Source organism: Microtus oregoni, unplaced genomic scaffold, assembly GCF_018167655.1.
Source record: "Microtus oregoni isolate MIOR12 unplaced genomic scaffold, Mior012 000035F_ref0000213, whole genome shotgun sequence".
NCBI lineage: Eukaryota > Metazoa > Chordata > Mammalia > Rodentia > Cricetidae > Microtus > Microtus oregoni.
The window spans coordinates 23,726,434-23,748,092 of NW_024543094.1; the positions used below are offsets into that span (position 1 = coordinate 23,726,434).

Below are 21,659 nucleotides of genomic sequence, written 5' to 3' on the forward strand. Positions count from 1 at the left end.
TGCGTCCTCTGAAAGAGCAGCTAGTGTTTTCAAATGTTGAATCTTCTCTTCAGCCCCTAAAAATAGTTTTTAATAAACTACTTAGCATTCCTGTTATAGCACTCAGAAATGATAGCAATAACTCAGTGGTACTCTTCCCATTATTTTCACCTGTAACAATCTAAATATATGAATGACCTTGAATCCTGGCTCATTTGATTATTTTAAATTTGAACTTTAGCCCATTATATACTAGTATAAATCATTAATGCTTATAGATGAATTTCACAGAGTATTGCCAGTTTATGTACATACTTTTATTTTAAAGAAGTTTTATATAGTTTTCTAGATATTATTAGATAAAATTTTGTAGGAGGTAGTGAGTTAAGGAAAAATGATCAATTTGGAATTACTGTTTTAAAAACAATTGTTTGTCTTTATGATCCTGGGGGGCCAGAAGCCAGTCTTGTACATGACTGGCAAGTAATCTAGTGAGCCCCATCTCCAGCCTGGTCTAAATGGTGGTGCTGCTACTTTCTCTTTAAGAGAAACAAGAGTGTGGATGAGTGCTAAGTACTGAGGAGTCCAACTGGGTCAAGGAAAATTCTGCTTGGCCAGATCGCATTACAGAAAGAATGTCTGAGTACTCAGTTGTGGCTCATATAGAAACCACATTGTATTAATAGGAGATGAACATGAGTCTTTTACCTTGAAAGGATACCCATTTTAAATACAGAATTCACTTGACTTAACAGGAGCTTTCCTCTACTTCCAGTCTAACCATTCATCTCTCAAACAGTCGAGAGTCTGTGCTTGAGTAATAATTTTACTTAGAACTTGTAGTCTTTAAATTATTAGCTGTGTGTACCTACGTGTAATAACATCACTATATAGAATTTGAGTGAAAAGAGTTTGTAATAGTTTCCATAGAATTTGGTAAATTTAAAAAATGTCTCTTGTATAATGCATGGGTCTATTTATGCAGCTGCCTTTTTTTTAGTTTCTTTAGTCCTAAGTATTAAAGGATTCTGAAATAGAGCCAAGTAAGTGGTTTGGGATATTATCCATCTTTTCCCACACACAAACAAGAATAAGCTACAAGCTTCTTTTCTTCTTTTATGACAAACTGAAAGTTGATAGGAAGAGAACAGATTAAATTTTAGAGCTCCACTTAGAGGAACAGCTGTGAAAGGCCTGGGCTCTGCCTGTGGAGCAGCTGTCCTACTCCCTGCTGGCGAGACGGAATGACTGAGTGTTAGTCACAGCAGACTGTCTTGAGAGGGTGCTCCAACTGTTGTGTTCCTAAGCCACAGCTGCTCCAAAACAAAGAGAAATTCTTTAACATGATATGTATAAGAGATTGGAAAAATTATATCCAGTAAGTTTAAATGGATGGTCCTGTTCTCATTTGAACATTTTAAAAAGTGCCTACTAATAGCATACAAGGGTCTGGTTTTGCGGGTGCTAAAGGGAATACATAAGATGCTAAACACAGAAAAGGAAATTAACATTCCTAACTATGAACTGTAAGAATTTCTATCTGAAGGTGGGTGGTGGTGGCGCATGCCTTTAATCCCAGCACTCTGGAGGCAGAGGCAGGTGGATCTCTGAGTTTGAGGCCATCCTGGTCTACAAAGTGAGTTCCAGGACAGCCAGAGAAACCCTGTCTTGGAAAAAAAAATAAAATAAAATAAAAATTTTCTATCTGTGATTAAGTTATCAAAGTAAGAACATAATGTTTCATGGAGATTGGTTGCTTTTGACAATAGCTATTTAATTTCTTTAGGATAAAATGGACCAGTTGTTACAGATGTTGCAAAGTACAGATCCCAGTGATAATCAGCCAGACTTACCAGAGCTACTTCATCTGGAAGGTAAACCTCATTTTCTACCTACCTTGCAAGCAAAGAATACCCAGAGATCTTATAATATTGCTCCTGGATGGCTTTTGAGAGTCATCTTAGAAACAAGCATTACACCTTCTTCCTGTACCTGTCTCACCTTTCATGTGCTGTTTAAATCCTGAGTAGGGGTTGAAATCACAAACCTTGCTATTCAGATTATTTTATTCAGCACTTTAAAGTCTTAGGAAGAAAAAAAACCCTTGAAATCAGTATTTTTAAACTGTCACCATTATACTTTGAGAAAATGAATTTTGGGTTCTATTGACCAGAGATAATTAATATTTTTATTACTTCACATTAAACTTTTCATTTCTTTAATGAGCATTTTTCAGAAGTTTACTTTCTTTTCTTGTCTTTTCTTATTTCTCCAAAAATTGCCATCTTAGCGATGTGTCACCAGATGGGACCTCTCATTGATGAAAAACTGGAAGATATTGATAGGTAAAGAACTTGTACTGTATTTAAGTTGTGTATCTTTCTCTCTGAAACCATTTCAGTAAACTGCCATTTTATAAAGGTGCTCACATGGTAAACTGCCTGCCACATAACCACAAGGACCCCAGTTTGGTCCTTGAAGCCCATGTAAAAAAGCAGGACATGGTGGTGCATGCCTATAAATCCAGCCAGGGCAGTGAGGGTGGGGAGAGGAAGGAAGATAGGCAGATAGGCAGATCCCTGAGGACCCCTGCCCAGCCCAGGTGCATCGATGAGCTTCAAGTTGAGTAAGAGATCCTGACTCAGAACTAAAGGTAGAGAGCCATAGAGAAGATAACCCAATGTGTCTCAGGCTTCTGTGTGTGCATACAGCTGTGATATACACCACACACAGAGACAGTACTTTAAAGAACCATTCTTTATTCACTGTTCGTACCTTGATGTGAGGATTTAGACTCATTTGCCCTTTCTTGAAAAGCAAGGCTTCTCCATCTTCCTTTTTTTTTTTTATATCATTGTGCTTACTAAACCGGCATTACCAGAGCCCACAGGCTACATCTGTTGATAAATGAAGGAATCTAAATAGTTGCAGGGACAGTCCAGCATGAGATCTAACCTAAAAACATGTTTCTGTTGCCCAAGAGCCAAGGGAGAAGGGTCTTTTTGTCCCATCTGTTGGTATTTAGAGTCACTATTAAGAGCATTGTGTCATTTAGCAATCAAATTATTGTGTAATGTTTCAGAAAACATTCAGAACTCTCAGAACTAAATGTGAAGGTGATGGAAGCTCTCTCATTGTATACGAAATTAATGAATGAAGATCCAATGTATTCTATGTATGCAAAATTACAGAATCAGCAGTATTATATGCAGCCATCTGGTGTTTCTGGTTCCCAGGTATGTTTTGTAAAGCCCAGGTGTGTTATTCAAATTCTTGAATATACTTGAGATGGTTTAGAATGTCCGTTTGTGTAAAATGCATGATTGTGTGTGTGTGTTTGTGTGTGTATACCACATGTATGCTCTGGGCCCCTTGTTTGCCAGAAAAGGGTGTTGTTTACCCTGTAGCTGGATATACAGCTGATTTTGAGTTGTCTAATGTGGGTGCTGGGAACTGAACTTGAGTTCCCTAGAAGCAGGATGTGCTTTTAACCGCTGAGCCACTGAGCCATCTCTCCAGCCTCAAATGTGTAATTTCTTCAGCATAATGTTTACAATAAAAAAGTTAATAGAATTTTTAAATTTGCAAATATATAATACTGAATATACTAGTATATATATATATGCATTTTTAATTTTTCCTTGTACAGGTATAAGTAGCAAAATTACCCACTAAGTAGTTTCCCCTCAACGCTTTTTCTTTTAGTAAAGGTATTTTGATCCTATCCTAGACCTGTAGTATCAAAGCCTTTAAAGTTTAGGTTCATATTATAAAGTTTCAGGCTTAGTGGTTAAAGATCACTCGTTGTTCTTCCAAAAGATAGTTCAATTTCCAGCACCCATATGGCAGCTCACAACTGTCTGTAACACCAACTCCAGGAGATTCAACATCCAGATAAAGCACAAATGCACATAAAATAAAATTAAATAAATAAATTATTAAAAATAAACCTTCAGAAAAAAAATAAAATAAACCTTCAGATCTTCTATAATTTTTTTTAAAAAAATCTAATATTCTTCTGAGTGTCTACAGTTTTTTACACTGAACTACTTAGGTTAAGTGTTATTTTTGGTTAAGATTTATTTTTACTTTGTGTGCATTAGTGTTTTGCCTGCATTTACATTTTGTATGAAGGTGTTGAATCACTTAGAGTTGGATTACAGACCGTTGTGAGCTGTCATGTGGGTGCTGGGAATTGAACCTGGATTCTCTAAAAGAACAGCCAATACTCTTAACCATTGAGCCATCTCTCCAGCCCTGGTTAAGTATGCTTATTGAAGAGGGTGAGAGTCAACCTTGAGTTATGGATATGTTTATGACATAGATTATAATTACGTTTTTAAGGGTGTTATATATTTATCTCTAGCTCATTAAGTTGGATTCACTAAATATATGCAGCCCTTTGTATGTCAGTCATGTTTTAGTACTCTGTGATAAAAAGCCCCCAAAGTAAAATGTACCATTTCCAGTGACTAAAAAAATTGTTTTAAACAAAAAGTGAATGTTTACTTACCTGTAAAAGGAGGACCTAAATGCGTGAGAAAAATGAGAAACTGTTGAACACCTACAAAATAGAATATTTATGTGTACACTCAGAGCGGCTTTCATGGGGAAACTGCTCCTGCTTCCATTATCCTACATGTGTTAAACATGGAACGCCTTTTCCTCTTTCCACCCAAGACTGTTTAAGAGCCCCCTGGGCCATCAGTTGATCAAGTTTTAGGTATAATTAGTCTGTTTTGTCCACTTAGAGCAGCCAAAACTTAGCTCAGATTTTCTTTTATGACCCCATGAAACAAGAAACTACAATCTTCTGGAGGATGAATTCTCCACCCTCAAGTGGAGAATCAGGAGCTTGAGTGGCACCTGTTCAATAGTGTCTGTCACTGGTTTCACATTGAATTTTCAAAGAATAATAAAATGTAGCCGTGAGAACTTGTTTAGCTGTGCTTATAATGGAGACCTTTGGGATTCTGATGTGCATCTGTTACATTTAGTGAAATAGAGGGTGATTGGTTTCATGGTGATTGTGTTAATTTCTTAGCACATGAGAATTTTTATACAATGTATACAGTAGAATGTCTTTTCAAATATATAAACAGACTTTAACAGTAACTAAAAGAATGTTTGAAGACGGACAGTTTAAGATTTCAATCAGCCTTGGTGGCTCATACTGGTAAGCTAATTGCTAAAAAGGTTGGCTGAGCATGTGACAGTGCATAACTATAATCCCAACATACAGGATGAGGCAGAGGCAGGAGGTTGCTGCATGTCTAAGGCCAGCCTGTACCACATTGGCTGTACCAAGCCAGTCAGGATTGCAACCAACCTTCTTCAGGAAAAAAAAAAAAATGGAACTTCTGTCTCTTTACATTTAAATACAACAACAACAAAAAGAACAGCTTTTAGATATAAGAATTGGCAAACAAGCCTAGCCTGCTGCCTGTTTTTGTCTAGACACAGCCCCTCCATTTGTCTCACAGACATTTATTTTTGCTTTGTGGCTTCATTCTAAACCTATAGATTTGAATACTACACCAGACTCTCTGGACCTTATAAGAGCATTTCTTAACCCATATCTTCAGAAGTTAGTATGTTCTCTATTCATTAAATTAGTTTCTAAAATGTGAGTTGTAAATACAGTCTGGGGTTCTAAAACAATGGATTCAAGTATACTTCCAAAGTGTTGTGATTCTCATATATTAAAACTTTTTCATGCAGTTCTGATCATGTTTTTTTCTTCCCTAGATCCTCCCACCTCCATACTCCCCCCAACTCCCACCTTCCAAAAAACAGACAAAAAAACAAACAAACCAGAAAAGAAATTAAAAAGACCTTTTGAAAGACCAACATGGAAACTATATCACTAATTTAATATAGAGGTTATTTTAGTATAAGATGTATTTCTTTACTGCTTCTATGTGAAATTAAAATCTGTTCATGTAATACTTAAAAGTAAAAATTTGTAATAGGAAGTTGGTTCAGTGGGTAAAGTGTTTGCCAGACTGGATGATTCCCAACTCTCTTGTAAATGTCAACTGGACATAGTAGCCCGCCTGTAATCCCAGCATGTGGACATATAGAAGGGATCTACAGAGCAAGCTGTCTAGCTGTAGTACCCAATTAGGTGATCTTTGTGTTCAAATGAGAGACCCTGGCTGTTAGAAGGTGGAAAATGTTCAGGAAGGCTTCTGACATCAGCCTGCCTCCTCATGCTCCCACCTACTCATACATACACACACATTCCAGAAAACATACATATACTTTTAATAAGATTAAAAATCATCAGTCTACCAAAAACTGTTTTTTATAAAATTCCAACTGGTACAATAACATTTAAAAGAAGTTCTAAAGGAGTAATGTTTGCTATTTTTGTATTTGAATGCCTCTGCTGAATAAGTTTGGAATAGGCATTAAAATTGTGTAATGGAATGTTTCCTTATTACCTTTTGTAGGTATATCCGGGACCTGCTCAAAGTGGTACCTACCTGGTTACGGGGAGTGCACAGATGAGCCATCTCCAGAGCTACAGTCTGCCCCCAGAGCAACTCTCTTCCATCAGCCAGGGAGCAGTTCCACCCTCTGCAAACTCTGCTCTTCCTAGTCAGCAAACCCATGCTTCTTACCCAAAGTAATTTGATTATTGGTTATTGGGGTTCATGTTAAAATTCTTTAATTGGCTCCCATTGTCTATAATCACAACTGAGATAAGAAAAACTGGAGGCTGGCATTGTTGTTCAGACTTCCCCGTCTGTAGTGTACAGTGGGTTTTGTAAGAAGCCAGCCTAATTCTTTTCCTTACAGCAAGAAAAGCTAGATTTTAAGAGTTCACTAGCACAGTGTTTCTAGGTAGCACAGGCACACTTTATAGAAAGCAGTAGTGTCTGCAAATGCTTCTATATGCACCTCACTGTTGTAGCACCCTTCCACAGAGTCGTGAGCTTTAAAACAGGTTTTCATGTTTAGGGTGCTAAAGTGACGTTAAGGTAATGAAGCCTAGAACTCAGGGTATGGTGAAGATCCAGTTCCATGCTTTATATTTAACACTATTGACTGACTTACTCCTTAAAATAACCTATACATTGGCCCCTCCATTTTGTTAATGGGAAACTGAGATGTGGACTAAGGTTCCACATAGCTAAGATCCAAAACCAGGCATTCTGGCTCCAGAAATTGCCACATTGCCTGCATACTGAAATTCTTTCTCACAGTGTAGTATGTCATTAATATGCTCTGGGAATGTACTAAATGTCCTGTAAACACTTGCTTTCTCCCTTTATATTATACTCTTCTCAGTTCACAGTTCCACTGTTTACCTGATAGCCAAGGCTAAACCCTGCAGTTTATACAAGCTCTGTTTTCTTATTTCTCCTCTGTTTATCTTGACAATTAATATATAACTATTTACTAATCTCCAAAATAAATCCATTAATATCTTGATGTTATCCTTGGATACTAATAATTTCTTACCTTATCATCATGGCTGCACAGCTTTTTGTTCATTATGAATCAGTCTGTCCATTACTACATAAAAATGAGTTGCTCATCCATGAAGACTGGTCCATTCATTCTGTAGTCCTCATCATTTTTTCCAGTGTAATCTCTCTCTGATCCTGTCATCCACAAAACAATGACAGATGTGCAAGCAGGATCTAATGACACCGAGGAGCAACAGATAGCGATGAAGGAAGGCAAAAATGTTGTAGAGAAAATGAATCCAAGCTAAGAACTAACTAGAGAACAAGAAGCGCAAACATTTAAAGAGCATGCCCTACAGAAAGCACCTGTAGAGTGCACATACGTTCCTTCAGCGGCAGCATTAATGTTTCACTGCATGTAAGGTCAGGCACATAAGGATGTAGATGCTCATCAGATACGGTCACAGGTAGATGTGCTGGTAATTGCTGTTGGGGGGGGGGTGCCCTTAGGCTGTTCTACTTTTAGGGAACATTAAAACTGTTCTGTCAAGATGCTGCTGATGTCCATGTTGCCAGATTCTGTGATCATTTTGCAAGTCTCCTACGCTGCTTTACACATTCCCTTCCGTATTTTTAATGTGTTTCAGTCCATTGTCACTTGGTTTCCTTTTTGCTTCCTGCTCCTCATTTGCCCTTGCCAAATGCACCTTTATATCAAGAAGTCTTGAGCCCGCCCATTATATGGACTGCTCTGTTCTGCTCAGCCATTTCCTAAAGGTCCTCTGAATGAGGACTCTTGGTGTCTGTTTTGACTCCTGCTCTCCCCTGGGACTACAGACTGTTTTCTTGTGTCTTTTAGACATCTTGGTGTCCAAACCATTCTTTCTTCTTGCCCATGCTTCTCTTGTTCCAGTCAGCTATAGTCCAAGGTGTCGTTTTCTCCTTTTAGTAAGTTGCCATTGCAATTATTTTTTATCAATTATAAAACCAGACATTCTAGACTACTTGGTCCATTGTCAGATTTCAATGGCACTTTCTTCAGAGTAGGGTGTGACTCTTCTCTTCTGTCTCCACTGTGACTCTGGACACCTGCCATTCTCACATCTGTTCCCACTCCCATGAGCCTGTCAAAATACAAGTCATATCTCATTCTCCTCAAAAAACACCAAGTGTGTGTTTCCCTTCACTCACAAGCTTCGCTCTGTGACTTCTAAGGTACTCACTGAATCTTCTGCAGCCCCTTCTCTCCCCTGCCACTTAATCTCTGTGCTGTTTGCTCATCTGCTACAGTTGCATTGGCCTCCTTTCTATGTCTTGAACATAGCGCATTCTAGAACCTCAAAGGCTTCTTTTCCTTAGCCTAATGTGTTCTTTTCTAGACTGCTGCTAATGGTTCCTGTGCTTTCCTAAGATCTTTCCTTAAATGACACCTTAGTCTGAAAGGCTTCCCCCCTTGCACCCTACATAAATAAGAATCATTTGTCCCAGGTACCACTGGTACTATTTACCATGCTCTGGTTTCTTCACTGTGACTATAACCATTGACATACTATAAATTTATTGTCTTTTCTTTCTCCTACCAAAATACAAGTTCTTTAATAGAAACTTTTCTTCCTTCATAGTATCCCAGTGCTTACATAACAGTGTGTGACACTTTAATAAATTATCAAATGTATGTAAGTGGATGTTTAATAGTTTTCATGTTTATATCTGAATGGGTATACAATTCATTATTTAGTTTAGCTAATTGTTTTCCTCCCTCCACAGTGCAATGGTTAGTTCTGTTCAAGGAAACTCGTATCCCAGTCAGGCTTCAGTATATAGTCCTGCTGCTGCTGCTGCTGCTGTACCTGTACCTATTCCTGCTGCTGTACCTGTGCCTGCTGATGTCACCATATACCAGAACGCAGGACCTAACATATCCCAGGTGCCAAACTATACTTTAACATCATCAGCCCTGCCTCAAGGAGGAGGAAGCCAACAGCCACCTCAGCCACAGCAAGCATATTCTCAGAAGGCTCTGCTATAGGACTTGTTCCTCTTGGTGGCATGTTTTCTGCTGAATGCCATTGACAATGTTAGGAGATTCATTAACATCCTAAGATTTGTTTTTCCTCAGCTCATAGGAATCTGTCTTGGTCAACAAGTTCAAATACTCAAGAAGTTAGAACTATCTTCAATTTGCACTGACTTTTTAGAGGTCCGCCCCTCCCCCAGAGGAATGAAACTACTTACAACATTTATTTCCTTTCATAATATGAAGAATCGTTACAAGATTATTGTCTTGTAAAATTACCTGGTCTGCAACACTCAAAAGTTCAAAAACTGCTTGGCAAATGTTATGTACATATATTGACATGTAACTTCATTAGTGACCATTTGAATTACAATGGTGATCATGTGAATATATTTAACACTGTGTTAATTTACATTGCTGTTTTATTTTAATCATGAACAACTACCATGTTTGCTAATGTTTTTTGTAAATTTAAGTACACTATCTCTTTAAGCTGCAAGAGAATCAAGTTGTAGCACATTGACCCGAAGGCATTGTTGTCCTGTTGTAGTGTCACATTAAATTGAACCTTTCTTTACTAATTGTGAGCAAAACCTATGTATGTTATGTCTTTCTGTAGCTTCTGCCCACTACTGGCTGTCATCACACCAGCATACAGTAGCCACATTTTTGGTGCAGTTAGAGGAGAATAATGTTCCCTTTAAACTTTTGTATTTTGGCATGGTGTTCCAGGTATTGTGGACCATGAGACAAAAATTAGTCTTTATATATTATTTTTAAAGAAGTAATATTGATTTTACTTTTCCCTAGTTGAATGTGGTGATTAGGTTTTAAAGCGGTATTCTGGTTTTTTGGTAGCAGTGACACCAAAGATAGAAGCAATGCATAGAAAGTTTTCAACTGGGAAAAAAATGAACTAACACTACGTTTTCAGAGTCTCTTGTAATTTGTAAGATCAAAACAAAATTTGATTCACTTGTCTTACCCCACGAGTTTTTTAAGATATGTCTTTGACACATTGTATCTTTCAATTCTCATTAAAATGGCTATAAGTAGGTGTTTGAAAGTAATTTATATTCCTGACTTTTTTTTTTAATAGTTTATATATTTATTATTAAGTTTCAAACTGGAGTTTTAAGTTTTTCCCTCTTTCTGTCTCTGTCTCATTTGTAGTTCTATTGACATTGTTTTTGCTTCTTATTTAGGAGTAATTTTAATGAATTATTTTAATCAATACAAATAGGTTTTCCACTGATATTTTAGTCATAAATATTTATAATTTCCCTGGTTGTACTATACCAGTACTTAAATAATCTAAAATTTTGGTACCATATTTAATTAATAGAACTAAATTTGCCTCTTGTGAATGCAAATTACATTTTCATTTCCAAGACTTGTCTATTTCCTTTTTGACAAATGACTTCCATCTTTGGCAGATAATCTTAAGAGTGATTAATTCACAGGTTCATATTTAAAGCTCTTTTTCACCCTTAATTTTACTTGAGTTTAAGTATGTCATCATCAAATAGTAAAGTTAAGTTTTTAATTTACGTGTCACATTTTAGATATTTTTAAATAAAACCTTGCTAGCAGTTAGACTATAATCTTTTGTTCTAATTTAAATATGGTTTAAGTGATATACTTTCCTCTAAGTCATATTGTATATTTTCATTTTAATAAGTTCCTATTTACAGCTATATTCCCACTTTAATTTTTGATATCTTTGTGTTAAAACATCAACAAAATATTTTTTAGTATGCTTCTATAAGTTCATTAGTGGCAAAATGAAAAAAGTTACCAATTTTGCAGTGCATATATATTTTTTATCATGTAGTAGAGTGTATAAAGAGTTGAATGAGTGATTGACTTTGTCTAAGTGACTTTACTTGGCTAAGCGTGCATATACTTGGTAGAAAAGTTCCAGTGAAAATGAAGCACTGGCCTTTCACCTTCAAGTGGCACGACAAGGGTAGATGGGCTAATTGGGATCACAAATAGTTTTGTTTTTTAAATCCCATGCAAGTTGCATTTCAAGATAATCTTTACTGTGTGTGATAAATTATACACGAAGTCTAGCACTCAGAGGTAGAGACAGGTAGATCGCTCTGTGAGTTTGAGGCCAGCCTAGTTGAAAAAGTGAGTTCCATGCCACCCAGGCTACATGATGAGACCTTGTCTGAAAAACCAAACAACAACAACAACAACAAAATTTTCATTGACAGCTGTTTGTAGTGGTATCAAAATATGGATAGCTGTCAATGAAAAATTTTAAGTCAGAGTATCTGTAGAGTAAATGTCTGTGAAGAAACTTTTTGGTTTATTCTTTTTAAGTTTGGGAAGTGTTTCTATGAAAGGGACAGCTAAATGAGCAAAGTGTAGCCCTGTCCTGTGCTGCTGCAGGCCCTGCCCTGTGCAGCAGTGAATGTGATCATGTCAGTGTGCCTTGTGCCATGCACTGATGATTTTATAGACATTCCTGACCTTTTATCTTCTGTCACTGTTACCTGTCACCCCCTACTTGGGGATGAACATTTTTCTAATATGTGCCCAGAGATGCCCTTATTAATTACTTCTGAAATATTTTTTCTTTCCTCCTTGCTTTAATTACTTGCTAAATAAATCAGCATCATTCATTTCTAATATAGAGGACTTACTTGTGTGACATCTGCCTCATTAAATTTGAAAATATCATTTGTCCAGTGCTTAAGTTTGTGTTAGATTAATGCCCTACATAGTAAACTGTGCAACTCTAATAAATTTTAGAATTTTTTTTCTAATATGAGGTTTATTGGTATAATTGGTCAACTTTTCACCCAAAATACATTAAAACCAGTTTTGTTTTTCTTGCCTGTTACCTCATTTTACTTACCAATTATAATAATAATAGCTACCTGTTAAAGCTTTTAACATAACAAAACTTAAGTTTGAAATTTTGATTCATTTGTTGTTTTCCAATGATTTTGTTAGGTTTTTAATTTTTGTTTCTTTGGTTTGCTGGGGGTTAATAACCGCCTGTATCTCTTATTGTGAAGAATATCTAGAAGAAACTATCTAAAGTGGTGTTTTCAGTTATCTTTCTGATATCTACTGTATTGGTGGTGCTGTGAGTGGTGCTTTACCCAGCAGCTGTCTGCACAGAGAAGTTTCAGTCCTACAGAGAGGCTTCTGCACCAAAGACGGAAAGAGTAAAATGTTGACTACCCAAACATCCTTCTTCTACATTTACTATTGCTGCCATTTGCTCTATGTCCTTGTGTGTATTTATGTACATGTGTATTTGTATGTAGATGTACATGTGTGTACACACACCTACTTTATTGAATGCATAAAAATGCTACAAATGGAAGCTGTATGCATGACTACTTCATGTTTCCTATAAGAATAAGGACAGCCTCCCATATAATGTAAACCACTCTCATGTTCAGGAAAACAGACAGTGATTCTTAAGATATTCCTATAGTTACTCTCCATGACCATGTCATGTCATATATATATGTGCTTCATTCTTCAGCCTAGTATCCATTCCAGGAATATATGTCACCTATATAAATGTCCCTTTACTCTGTTAATTAATTAACGGGGATTAATCTGGATAATACCCATTGTCATCTTTCTGTACTCGTGTTGACTTTTAAGATCCACAGTGTGTCATAGAATCATCCTCATTCTAGATTTTTTGTTTCTTTGTAATATCCTTTAACTTAATTTTTAAATGTCCAATGGAAATTTTTATTATTTTGTTTAATTTTTATGCTTTATTATAAAAGCATTGTAAATAAAAACACCAAGGTTATCCATACCAAAAGATCACACAGCCAAATTAGCTCTGTATAGTTAAAATAGGTATTCCAAATGGAAACTGGAGCTTCATATTGGGTTTTATACTTTTAATATCAAATATATTTTTGTGCACTTATCTACCACCCAAATCTGAAAATCCGTTCTCATTAAAGTTACTCTTATTCCTAAAGGATGTATTGATTAATCACAACCTACATGACGTAATGAAGCTACAGACTGGGAGATGTCTCAGCAGGTAAGAACATTTGCCACACAAGTTTGAAGACCTGAGGTCAAATCCCCAGAATGCATATAAAGAACTAGATGTAGTTGTGTTTGCATTTGAGTACTGTGAGAGTTGGCCGGCCTCAGTAATGTCACTAGGCCTCTCTGGTTGTCAGCTTAGCTCTGGTTTCAGTGTGAGACCTGGTCTTGAGGGAGTAAGGCAGTGAGTGAGTGGGAGAGAGCAGTAGGCTGGTGTCCTCTGGCTTCCCTGCGTGTGCATAAACTACACATAGACCACACATACATGTGCAGGAAGGCAGAGGAATGAATTCTCATGTTCATTTCAGAAACCACATATAAATAACCGTGGTTAACCGTGCTGTTTCTGCTGTGTATAACTGACTAAACTTAGGTCGCTGAGGCCAAAGAGAGCAGCTCTGTTTTCGTTTTCAGTAGCATTCAGAACTGAAAAATATTGTACTAGAAGCAATGGCTCGATTCCCCCATTCTCACCAAAGTGAGCTTTTCTCAGTGATTCACGCACCCAGTGGACTCAAGTGGATGGCTTTGGGGTAACTTCATAAGTGCTATAATATATATAAGGACTGTATTTTCAAATACATATATTTGGTTTGCCTGTAAAAGATTTCCCCTTAACCTAATGCCAATACCAGGATGTTGAAAGGGCAAGGAAGTTCTCCCTTTTTTTAAAAATCAGAAGTTTTCATTTCCTCCAGTTGTTTACCAAGTTGGAGTCAGGTTGAGGAAAGCATAGTGAAGTTGCAGACATGTGCAAGATGTAATAATGAGTACCATTAGATTGTTAGGATTTGAGGTTAAGTCCTAGTTCAGTTGATGGATTAAAAAATACAACTAATTACTGTTTCTTGGATGTATTCATTATAAATGATTGTGTATCTTAAAGAGAAATATGATAGTTGAAAAGGTTTTTGGTTGAATTCATAGTATAGAATATCTGCTAGGTAGGGCAGATCTAAAGTGGAAAATTAATAGAAAACATATAGGTTACTTTTTGTCTAAACCAAAATTACTGAAAAACTAATGAATACATATTCAAAGGGGTTGCTAAAACTGAAGAAGTAAACAAAGATACAGATAAATTCACTTTTAAGGGGCTTCCTGGTAACAAGTCCATTCATGATGACACAAGGTAAGATAGTGGCATCAACTCCCTGCAAGTGTGTCACGGTTCCTGTGTCATAAAGAGCTCTTGGAAGGGAAGTGCTTGATGGTAGTGATAGTACTTTGCATTAGACATAAGAGTAGATATATTTACATATATATCACAAATGTGCACACACGTCCATTCCTCTATTAAGTGGAAATTTCAGTTTTTGCCCTAGAAATTCAGAGGACTGTACTTTAACAGAGTTACAGCTTTTCTCAAGAGAATGACCTTGCACAGCTATGTGATTCCTCCAAGACCTGCCTTCTACTTGGAATTTACAGTGCTTGTGTACCTACAGAATCAATTGTAGTCTCTGCTTCCAGTCTTCTACGTCTGTCTGAAATATCCAGCTATCTGTCCTGAGTAACCTACTCAGGCCAGTTAACCTGTGCTAACGTAGATGACAGAGCATGTGTGGTGGTACCAGGTACGGCAGCACTGGGATTGCATATTCTAGCATAGCTGTGGAAAACTTGCTTTCTGAACAGCCTTTGGTGATACTGATGCTCTAGGCAAGCCAGTGAGCCTTTTTCCATGAGACTCCTGCCAGAACATACGCTCTCTGACAGAGGGCTTTCTTTTTACAGTAGCCCTGTTTTATTGGTTCTGCACTGGCTGTAGTCATAATCATCATTGCAGTGTAGGGGCATAGAGAGTATTTGTATACTTAAATCACGGAAGAAAGGTAGCATAAGGTTGATATTTTATTCTTGTGTCCTAGTGTGCAGTGTGGTATTCTTGGTCCTCAGATAAAGTGAAAGTAGTGCAGTTCTTCACTTCCTTCAGGTCTTCTGGTTGACAAGCAAGCTCAGATACTCTTAATACTGGGACATTATTGTTTCTGTCCTTGGTGCTAGTTAAGAATGCATTGAAAACATTCCAGATGAAGCCCGAGATCAGCATCTTAAATAACTAGTCAAGAAAAATGTGACTACATACTATTAAGTCCCAAGTTACCAATGCAAAATTAAATGTTGGCTGTTATATTGTTTCAGTGAACCTTTTTATTGTACTTGTGTCTCACACAATAATTTTAGAAAATACTAGGGTTTTGTTGTGACATTTTCATATTTGTATGTTTGTACTATGCTCATACTCATTCTCTATTACCTGTCCACGCCCACTACCCCCCTGGTAGTTTTCCTATGTTCATGTCTTTTTTTTTTTTTTTTTTGCAGCTACATGAAAATATTTTCAAGGATAAAGTATATTGGTGTTTAATTTACCTCCTTGACTTTAGGAGATTAGATACCTTGTTGATATTTAAATTTTTTCAGTTATTTTTTGTTATAATGGAGGCCAATAAAGATATAATGGCTGATTTCAAAGTACAGATAAACATGTATTTCCTATTGATAAGCAGATGATTGAAGTTTTAGATTTCTTGGTTTGGTTTGGTTTTTGTTTTTTTGAGTCTGTAACCCAGGCTGGCCTTGAACTCCGGCCTCATTATCCCTGGTGTGCCAACATGCCTAGCCAGCCCTTTTTCCTTTCTTTGCTTTTTTCTTTTTCTCTGTCTCATTGTAAATTCTTTCAGAAGTGGTCCTAGTATGAATGAAATACTCACGGAGTTTATTCCTTCAGTGGCAGAATACTCGTGTGCCACAGTAAACGCAGACTTTACCTTTGCTGTTTTTTTCTTTCTTTACAAACAACTTATACTCTAATAGAACTTGGTGAGGTATTTTAACATCAAAGTGAACGTCAGGCCACCTTTTGTTTGTGTAGCCGTCAAGTGTTAGTTCTAGTGGAGAGGAGTCCTGTGGATTCTCAAGTTCACTTTTGAGGCAGAGGACTGTGGAATGGACAGACCTTGCTAGGCAGTAGTTCCAAGTTTTCCTGTACTGAGGATAGATAAAATGGACAAGTACAGAGTTTTATTATTATTCATGACTTTCATATGTTATTTTCTCAAAATTATTAACACAATGGGAGAAAATTTTGTTTCAGATGTTCATCCAGAGTTTATAGCGATCAATCTACCCTGATTTGTACATTTGGAACACACAAAAATACCATCTTAAAAAGGTTTCTAAAAAAATAATGAAATTTGATTTTGTCTGTGGGAAATCTTAAATTACTTAGTTCATGTTAAATGTTTGTTTTATTTAAATGGCTAAGAAAATTGTTTGACCCCCCCCCCCCACCAAAGATGACAGGGAGAGGTTGATGAGTGAAAGAAGCTGTGTTCAGATGTGGGATGAGTTCTGTCAGAAGTGGACATCCTCGGGGATGAAATGATGGCAAGCACTCATGCCCATCTTTCGCTATGTCAAGCATCACTCTATTAAAGCTGAATAACTTAATCTATTGTATTTGGTGTCTCCTTAAAGTGTTATTTCTAAGTATTCCCTTTACTTACCTGTGACTTACAAATCAAGTGCTATTTATTACTCCTTAGTTTCTTTCTGTGAATTCCAAGAGCTGTCTTGAGAAATGTACAGTGCTCTCCAAAATGCTTCCAGCCAAGATTCTGTAGATTGTCTTTTAACTCTTAACTTGTGTTGACCTGCTGATGATACATTAAGTCCTGCTATAATTTGCACATTGTGTCTTAAAAATGGCTGAGCTGGGAAAAATTATGTAATAAAAATGCCTTCGGATTTATGGGGAAATTTGGCTAGAAACACAGCTTTCAGAAACCTCAACAGTGAATAAATATGGGAACTTGTAAATCCAGCACAGTGTCTGTCACACACGTTAAATGACTCACATGGAAATATGTGAGCATGACAATAAATTTGGCACCTCACCTCAGCAAAAAGCAGAAGTGTGTCCATGGGAGAGGGCCTAGCAAGGGTGACAGCCCGTGCTTATGTGGAGCTGTGGGAGAAGTAACCCAGCTGTGGGTAAGTGTGACTAAACCCCCCTGGACCTGAAGTTGCTGCCTATGGTTTAACGTGTTTGCATGAGTGTTTTATGTATTCCAATGATGGCTAATGGTTTCCCACATTGCACCTTTTTCTTTTTTTTTCTGGGTGAAGTCATGCATAAGCAAATGCAAGTTTGCATTTTGTTCATACTCTTCTACCATATGTCTGCTTCTTGGATCAAACTTCTGTTTTTATGAAAATACAGTATCAAGACTCTAAAGGTCATGTTGGGCCAGAAGGAGTGGCTCAATACTACTTTTTTTCTATTTTAGGAAGATATCCTTTATCTGTTTAAGTAATGGGTAAGAACTGTAGATAACATCTAGAATCCAAAATGTTCTTTCCTCTTAATAAGAAAAGCTCCCATTAAAACATCTGAACAATTAAGAATTATTTTATGTTTTCTCCAAGTATAGTCTTGAAATAATACTCTCCAGTACTAACTACCCTCTCATTCAAAAAAGGGTGGAACAGAAGAAAGTCGAAAAATTTAGGATTTAATTTTTTCCTTACCTAAGCAAGTATGACCCTTATAGTTAGTTGTTATTTTAATTTTGCAGCTGCTTGTTCTTATTTGATTAACTAGAATAAGCACAGGATTTTCAAGATTCATTAACTGCTCTAAGAATTTTGTTTCATCATTGCATGTCTGCCTGCAGACTGGGCAGTTTAATCATGTCAAAAGCTCATTTTGATATTAGTAGAACGTGAGTACTGAGTGAATTCTGCCCCAAATCAGTTACGTAGTACACTCTCAAGTCTTTCAAAAGGCCCTGAACCTGGTGTTCCCGAGCTCATTTTTAATATAATTATGGATGATTAAGAATGATGTTGGTATGATTTAAGTGTGAAAAAATTGCAAGTTCATATGTTTGAATAAATGGCCCTCTCTAGTGGCTATTTGGGGAAGTTATCATACTTTCAGAGATCAGGGCTAGTTAGAGGAAGTGAGGTTCCGGGGGTTGGCACTCAGGTATAACTCTACCCTTCGTTCTGGACAGCTCTACTCCTTGATGGTGTCATGTAATAAGCAGCTTCCTAGTGCTCCTGTACCACCTCTCCATCCACCTACCAGCAGTTCTTCCCACCACGAGGGACTATGTCCTCTCAAACTGTGAAACAAAATAATAAAACCTTTCCCAGTTTCCCACAAGTTATTTCTAGTCAGGAATTTATTCACAACAGGGAGGCAAATTACCAAATAGAGATGCTGAATTTACAGATGAAGATCCCAGACTGCAGTTTGCACTGTTTAATCCAGGCTTTATGCAAAGTGTAGCCTTGTTTCAATGGTGTTGCCATGTGGGATTCCCCTCCTTTTATGCTATGAATATGTTTTATTGCCATTGGTCATTAAAGAAATTGAGCCAATGACTTAGTAGAATAAAGACAGGTGAGAAATCCAAACATATAGAGAGTAGGCAGAGTTAGGGAGATGCCATGTAGCTGGCAGAAGGAGAAAGATGCCAGACACCAGCAGAACCGTTGGCCACAGCCTCATAGAAATACACAGAGTAATAGAAATGGGTTAATTTAAGCGTTAGCTAGAAATATGCCTAAGCTATTAGCCAAGCAGTGTGGTAATTAGTATAGTTCCTGTGTTATTATTTGGGTCTGGGTGGCCGAGAAACGAACAAGCAGTCTCCACCTACAGTGTTGGGAATGTATATGCCGTAAGTGTTTTATGAAAAGACATTTCTAGTCCGAACTGGCTTGCTAACAGTCCATCTCCTAGTGCTGATCAGCAGTTCCATGATGCCCCTGTCTCTAATATCCAATACTAAGTACAATCTAGGCTAGCCTGCTGTCTCCTCTGAGTCTCAGAGATCAGTCTGCCTATGTTTTGTTGTTGTTGTTGGTAGTGGTGGGTTTTGTTTTTGGTTTTATGCAGCTTCAGATCACACTTTCTTGTTACTTGATCCATTTGATGATTGTGAATGATCTCAGTTTCTTTCTCAGAGAAGCCAATCCTATTTGACATCCTGGGAGTACCACGGTTGAACCAAAGAAGCCTTGGCAGTCTCTACACACATATGCTAAACTGTGATGTTTGTCTGAGTGTAGCTTGTTTTCCTTTAACATACTCTCCAGAAGCTTGTTTTCCTGCAAACAATATATTTATATTCTTAACTGTAGCTGAACAGACCTCTCTATATAGTATTTGTCCATTCATGTGACAGACCACTGGGCCTATGGACACTTGAGCTGATTCCATAGCTTACTTGGTTATTGTGAACAGTGACTTGGTTCTGTCTCGACCCAGTCAGAATGACTATCGAAAAACAAAACAAAAACAATATTAAGTATTAATAGTGTGTGGCAGAAGGACCCTTTATACATTTCTTGGGGGACATAAATTGATCCAGGAACTATGAAAATCAGTATGGAAGTTCCTCAATAAATTAAAAATAGCAATACCATTTGGTCCAACTCTTCCATTCCTGGCTCTATGCCCAGAAGACTCAAGTTGGCACACAGTTGGTGTACCTGTGCATTTATGTTTATAATGGAGCTACTCAGGATAACTTTTGGAATTGGCATGTGGCTTGGAAGCACCATAGTGAGCTAGCTCCAACCTCTGCCCTTTTTTAAACTCAGATTTGGAGGAAATATAGATATACCCTCAAAAGTGAAAATTTTGCTAGAGAAACATGCCTATTATTGACATGAAGAGTCCAAGAAGAAAATAAGATGATAAAATACATCTCTTGCTCTGCTTCTTTCTCATACTGCCTTTGAGAAAGCAAATGGAGTTGTCTTTCAATAGAGTGATAGAAAAACCCCTCACAGCCTAAGACAAGAGAAGCTCTTGTCCGGGGAGCCTGTCCCTGACTAGGGCTAGTCCACAGACTTGAAGTGATGTCACTCTCCTGAGCTTAGGACCGAAAATTTCCCTTTGCCAAGCTGCTATCGAGTACAGATGAACTATAGTGAAAACACAGGCACTGTGGGGCCCAGTGATAGGAACATGTGCCTGGCATGTTTGAGGCCCTAGGTCCCATCTCTAGTATTGCCACCACAGAAGAAAGGCAACTTGAAACACATTGAAAGTTGAGAGGTCCAGCCTGATATATTTGGCCTGCAGAAAGTTAATTTTATAACTAGGTATTTTTTTTTTCTGAAAAACAGGGTTAGTGGGGTTTTTTTTTTTTGTTTAAGATTTATTACGTGTCTGGGTATTTGTACATAAGAGAGTAGAGGAGTCTGTGGACACCAGAAGCATTGAGTACACAAAAGGAGTTAAAAGTGAGTACACACCCCTTGACCTGGCATGGGAAGTAAATCAGGTGCTCTACCTGTAGAGCCATGCCTCCAGCCCCTGGGATCTGGTCTCTTGAAAACTCACATCTAACACCATGATTCTATGTTTCCTACGTCCAACCACTGAGGCCTTGGGCATTCCAACCAACACCAACATTATCTGAAGTGGGAAGATAGATGTTATGTAGAAATCCCTACAGTAGGTGCAGACCTGATCTGTAGGATATAGCAGATGGGTGGGATGGGAAGTAGTGGATGAGAAGTTACCAAGTTCTGGGGCATCCAGGCTGGGGTGGTCAGTTCCCAAGGGCAAGGGGGATCATCTCTAAACCAGCTCAGCAGGAATCATACTTTTATTTATTGATTTCTTTGTTGTGTTTTTAAAGTGTGTATGAATGTTGGCCTGCCTGCATGTATGTGTACCACCTTCATGCCCAGTACTCATGAATACTATGAGAGGGTGTTGAATTCCCTGCAACTAGAGTTATAGGCAGGTATGAGTGGCCGTGCGGGTGTTGGGAGCTGAACCTGGGTCTGTAGCAAGAGCAGTAAGTGCTCCTAATCATTGAACTATCTCTCCTGCTCCCACAGGAATCTTTAAAACTGGCCTATGCGGGCCAGCAAGGATTTGGACAAGGTCGATGACCCATGGAGAGGAGGGTTCAGGACATCTACCTGAAGAGTGATCAGGGACAGCTTGTTCTCCATCTCATCTATGTTGCCCCATGCTAAACAGCTGTAATTCCTGCTTATGGGAGCTTGGATCCAAAGCTGCAGTGCACAGTTCAACCATTGAACATTTTTAATGATTTCCAGTTATTATGGAACTGAACTTAAACCTTAACTTGAATTTAGAAAGTTTAGAAAATTAATGTAGACTAAAGGACTTAACTTGGATTTATAATTGAAAAATTAAT

General features: G+C 37.6%; 1 protein-coding gene across 2 annotated transcripts in view; it reads left to right on the forward strand.

Annotated features, from left to right (window-relative positions):
* Window positions 1-21,358, forward strand: part of Stam (signal transducing adaptor molecule) — a 63,874-nt gene extending 42,516 nt beyond the window's left edge. The window contains exons 10-16 of one of the 2 annotated variants that reach the window (XM_041630627.1): window positions 1,766-1,853; window positions 2,270-2,324; window positions 3,062-3,215; window positions 6,435-6,610; window positions 9,165-9,324; window positions 13,386-13,450; window positions 21,334-21,358. In XM_041630627.1, the coding sequence (XP_041486561.1) occupies window positions 1,766-1,853; window positions 2,270-2,324; window positions 3,062-3,215; window positions 6,435-6,610; window positions 9,165-9,324; window positions 13,386-13,450; window positions 21,334-21,343 (708 nt within the window). In that variant the 3' untranslated portion in view covers window positions 21,344-21,358. Of the gene's footprint in view, window positions 1-1,765; window positions 1,854-2,269; window positions 2,325-3,061; window positions 3,216-6,434; window positions 6,611-9,164; window positions 10,482-13,385; window positions 13,451-21,333 lie in introns of those variants that run through there. The other variant, XM_041630626.1, reaches the window with a different exon arrangement.
* The last annotated feature ends 301 nt before the right edge of the window (window positions 21,359-21,659 follow it).